Source organism: Rhagoletis pomonella, unplaced genomic scaffold (assembly GCF_013731165.1).
Source record: "Rhagoletis pomonella isolate Grant_MI unplaced genomic scaffold, Rhpom_1.0 Rhpom_scaffold_11859, whole genome shotgun sequence".
Classification (NCBI taxonomy): Eukaryota; Metazoa; Arthropoda; class Insecta; order Diptera; family Tephritidae; genus Rhagoletis; species Rhagoletis pomonella.
In genome coordinates, this window is record NW_023470389.1 from 1 (window position 1) to 4,936 (window position 4,936).

The 4,936-nt window shown below is 36.0% G+C and overlaps 1 protein-coding gene across 1 annotated transcript; it reads left to right on the forward strand.

Moving 5' to 3' along the window:
• Positions 1-533: 533 nt before the first annotated feature.
• Positions 534-980, forward strand: LOC118756726 (ataxin-8-like; the record flags this gene model as incomplete). The annotated part of the gene is made up of 1 exon (XM_036491472.1): positions 534-980. A coding segment is annotated over one exon (447 nt), but the record flags the coding sequence as incomplete, so codon positions are not given.
• Positions 981-4,936: the final 3,956 nt, after the last annotated feature.

The window sequence follows — 4,936 nt, forward strand, 5'->3', positions numbered from 1 at the left end:
TTTGAATTATGAAAATATCTTGTTACATTTATTTATGTACGATCAATTTTGAGTTGAAAATTTTTATATTCATTCATTCAGTTTTCAATATTCAATAAAATAAAACCTGGAAAATTTGTTAAACTTAAAAAAACGAAAATTAAATATTTTTTTAATATACCTAAAATTGGCGATCCTGCCAGGAGCAACTTTTAACAAAGATAAAATTTAGAAACGTGAAAATCGCTTTCGAGGACATTTATCGAAATTGAATTCGACAACGGCTACAATAACAAAAGCAACCACAAATTATTACAACTCTTACGAACGCGATACGGCGCGTCCAACAACATTTTTGAAAACAATAACGACGACGAATAGACGCGGCGATTTGATTGTATTGCATTAAGATTGCAAAGAATTTTTGCATTGCATCTAGTTAGCGAATACAAATGAAAAAGTCGCTTGTGAACGCGTCCGATTTCGACTACTCCAGTCGCCCCGTGTACGAGGGCGAATAACGGTGCACACTTCAGCAATACGAGCAGTCTCAGCTGCAACAGCAGCATCAGGAGCGATTGCAAGCAGAACAAGACGACGGGCAACAGCTCCATCAGCAGCAACAGCAACAGCAAGAAGAACAGGAACGAGAACGAGAGCAGCAACAACGCAAACATCAATCGCCATTTGTGCAGCAACATCATTATCAACAACAATATTTGCGTCAGCATCGTTACCACGACGACAATCAGTCACAACAGAGGCAACAAAAGCAACATAAGCAGACATCACGACAACAACGCCAACAGGAAAGTTCTGCCGTTGCCACATCGACAATTGTCTATTATCATCCATCCTCATCGCGTTTAAAGCACTCGCCAAGTAGTTTTGCTGACGCTGAACAACAACAACAAGTACAAAATATCAACAAATGTCACAGAAACAGCAGTCGCAATTATAGTCGGCCGTATAGAAGCAGCAACAGCCACCAACATCTGTAACCTTAACAACAACCACAAAACATCCAGTCTTTAAACCGTCACCAATCAAAACATCTAAATAGATAAGTTTATGTTAGCGTAGTTTAGTTGTGTTAAATTTTACACTTAGACAATTTTATTTAATTTTTTTTTTAAATACAAAGAACAGTTAATTTTTTTTTTTGTAAACCTTCTTCCAATATGTTGCGTTCTCCTCAAGAAAAAGGTGCTGGGGATAGACTTGGTAGGTCTCTGATTGATATTGAAGATCCCTGTGAGGTGTCACAAGATAATATACGTAATCCCTATGACAGGTCTGAAATTTGTGCTACTTCGGTAAAATTACCACAATTTTGGCCTAACTGTCCTGAAGCATGGTTCGTGCATGCCGAGATGCAATTTGCTACAAAGGGAATTAGTAGGGATTCGACCAAGTACGAGTTCGTTATAACTGCCTTGCCTCAAGAAGTTATTGCGAATGTACTTGATGTTATACAAAATCCACCTCAGACTGAGACTTATGAAAATTTAAAAAAAGTTCTCATTGACCGACATTCATTAAGCGAGCAGAGAAGACTTGATACAATTTTGTCAGATACTGAGATAGGGGATCGCAGACCTTCCGAGTATTATAGGACCCTTGGTCAGTTAGCGGGTAGCACTATAGACCCGATTTTCTTAAAAATATTTGGTTGCGGAAACTACCTAAAAGTTTGTATGTTGCATTAACCAGCGCTAATTTAAATAATATTAATGATCTCTTGCAACTCGCAGATAAAATTTGGGAAATTACCAGTGGTAGTGAAATTTGTGCTGTTAAAAGTAAAGTACTTACTTCTTCAAATAATTTTGATGACTTAGGGAAAATTGTGGAAGATTTAGCGAAGGTTACGACGAAAATGTGTGAAAGTTTTAATCGTTTGCAGTTGGACATTAATGAGATTAAAACGCAAATATATGATAGACCATCACGATCAAGAAGAAGGTATTTTAGTAATAATAAAAATTCCCAGTCACGTAGTAAGTCTCAATCTAAAAATTGGGTCTGTCGGTACCATTTCCGTTTTGGTAGTAAAGCACGTAAGTGTGAAGAACCGTGTGCCTTTAAAAGAAATAATTCTGACTCGACGAACTAGGACATGCTGTTGTTGCAGCGACTAACAATGGCAATTTGAAATTTTCAACACGTCGCTTATTTGTATTAGACAAAGAAAGTAAGCTTAAATTTTTAATAGACAGTGGTGCCGAAATTTCAGTCCTTCCTTCCCCCAAATTCAAAATTCACAAACGATCTTCCGACATTATTTTAACTGCTGCAAATGGCAGTATGATTTCGACCTATGGAAAGAAATTATTAAATGTTAATTTGGGACTTCGTCGGGAATTTCCGTTTGTATTTCTTATTGCTGACATTTCTAAACCCATCATAGGGGCAGATTTTTTAGGGAAGTATGGACTCTTAATAGATATAAAAAATAAGAGGTTAATAGATCCCTTAACTAACTTGTCTGTCGACGCAATATCTGCGTTTTGTAATATCTCTTTGCCAAAAATATTTTCGGTTGAAAACCAATATACAAAGCTTATAAAGAATTTTCCTTCATTAATTTCTGAACCAGATTATAACAAAAAAGTTGAGCATTCGACAGTTCATCATATCATAACAAATGGAGTATTACCATTCTGTAGCCCGAGACGCTTAGATCCAATCAAATACAAAATAGCAAAGGCTGAATTCGATTTTTTACTGGAATCCGGGATATGTCGTCCATCTAAATCCCACGGAGCATCGCCACTGCACCTGGTACCTACAAAAGACGCAACTGACTGGCATCCTTGTGGCGACTACCGAAGAGTTAACTTGATCACGATACCTGACCGATATCCGTTACCACACATTCACGATTTACATATTGAATTTCAAAAAAAGAAAATATTTTCAAAAATAGATTTAGTTAGGGCGTACCACCAGATACCAGTTGCAGAGGAAGATATCCATAAGACCGCTATAACCACACCATTTGGAATGTTCGAATTCGTCAGGATGCCTTTTGGCTTACGAAATTCAGCACAAACATTTCAAAGATTCATAAATGAGGTGTTACACGATTTAGATTTTACTTTTGTTTATCTGGACGATATATTGATAGCTAGCAAAGACGAAGCAGAACATTTAAAGCATTTAAATATGCTATTCCAGCGTTTAGATAAGTACGGTTTGAATATTAAGCCATCTAAATGCATTTTCGGAGCAGAAAAGATCAGTTTCCTAGGGTATAACATATCATCCGAGGGTATACAACCATCAGAGGAAAAAGTCCGATCTATTCTTGATTTCGGTCAACCAATAACTATCAAACAAATGCAGAAGTTTGTAGGAATGGTGAACTTCTATCATAGGTATATACCAAAACTTGCCGCAATGCTTGACCCAATATATAGCATGATAACAAAAGCATCGAAGAGCAAAGATAAAGTGCTCCAATGGACTGATGAATCAGTATATGCATTTAAGCAAGTTAAAGAGAGTTTTGCTAGGAAAACACTGTTAACACATTTCAACAGTAATGCAATTCTGTCTATTGCTGTAGATGCATCGAGTAGAGCTATTGGGGGTGTTCTACAACAGGAAGTTAAACATTCTAAGGAACCGCTTGCATTCTTTTCAAAGAAACTAAGCCCGTCTGAATGTAAATATAGTACTTTTGATAGAGAATTACTTGCTGTTTATTTAACTATTAAGCATTTCAGACATTGGTTAGAAGGTAGATCTTTTGCAGTATATACAGATCACAAGCCGCTTACATTTGCTATGAACTCAAAAGCTGAGAGAAGCCCAAGGCAAACCAGACAGTTAGAATTCATATCTCAATTTACTAGTGATATTAAATACATAAAAGGAGATTTAAATTGTGTTGCAGACGCATTATCGAGGATTCCTGAAGTTACAGCATTGGAAGCTACTGACCTGAACTTAAGAAGATTATTTGATGAACAAAACAAAGATGAAGAAATTAAATTATTAGTATATGATCAAAATTGTAGGCATAGACTAGAGTTAATAGCAATACCTTCTTTAAATATTCAAATTTGGTGTGAAACGTCACTTAGTTCAACAAGGCCATATGTCCCGCAAATGTTACGAAAATTAGTTTTTGAGAAATTACATAATATAGCTCATGTAGGTGTTAAAGCAACACGTCGGTTGATCACAAGTAGATATTTTTGGCCAGGGATGAACAAAACTATAAATCAGTGGAAAAAAGAATGTGTTAACTGTCAAAAATGTAAAACTTATAGACATACAAAATCTCAAGTTTCGAAAATACCAATTCCAAAAGGACGTTTTGAGCACATACATTTGGATATCGTTGGACCTCTTCCCTTATCACACGATTTTAAATTTATTTTAACTATTATCGATAGAAATTCCCGTTGGCCAGAAGCATATCCACTTCGAAGTATTTCGGCGGAAAATGTTGCAGAAACTTTCTTCCGCGAATTCGTTTCACGTTTTGGAGTTCCACTGACAATTACAACAGATCAGGACAGTTTACTTCTCAGATTTTTACTGAACTAACAAAGCTTTTAGGAAGTCATAAGATTACAACCACTGCACTATGGGCTGGCATCAAGGAAAAGCGGCCATAAATCGAAATCAAAACATTTTTTCGTGAAACTTGGTATATAAATGTTTTTGGGGTCGCTGATTTCGAATCTGGACTCAGAATTTAAAAATTCAATATGGCGGATCCAATATGGCGACCGAAATTTTAAAAAATCAATTTTTTTATACAAATATTTGCATACAAGGGTTTTCGAGGTCGCTGATTTCGAATCTGGACTCAGAATTTAAAAATTCAATATGGCGGATCCAATATGGCGGCCGAAATTTAAAAAAATCAATTTTTTATACAAATATTTGCATAAAGGGGTTTTCGAGGTCGCTGATTTCGAATCTGGACTCAGAATTTAAA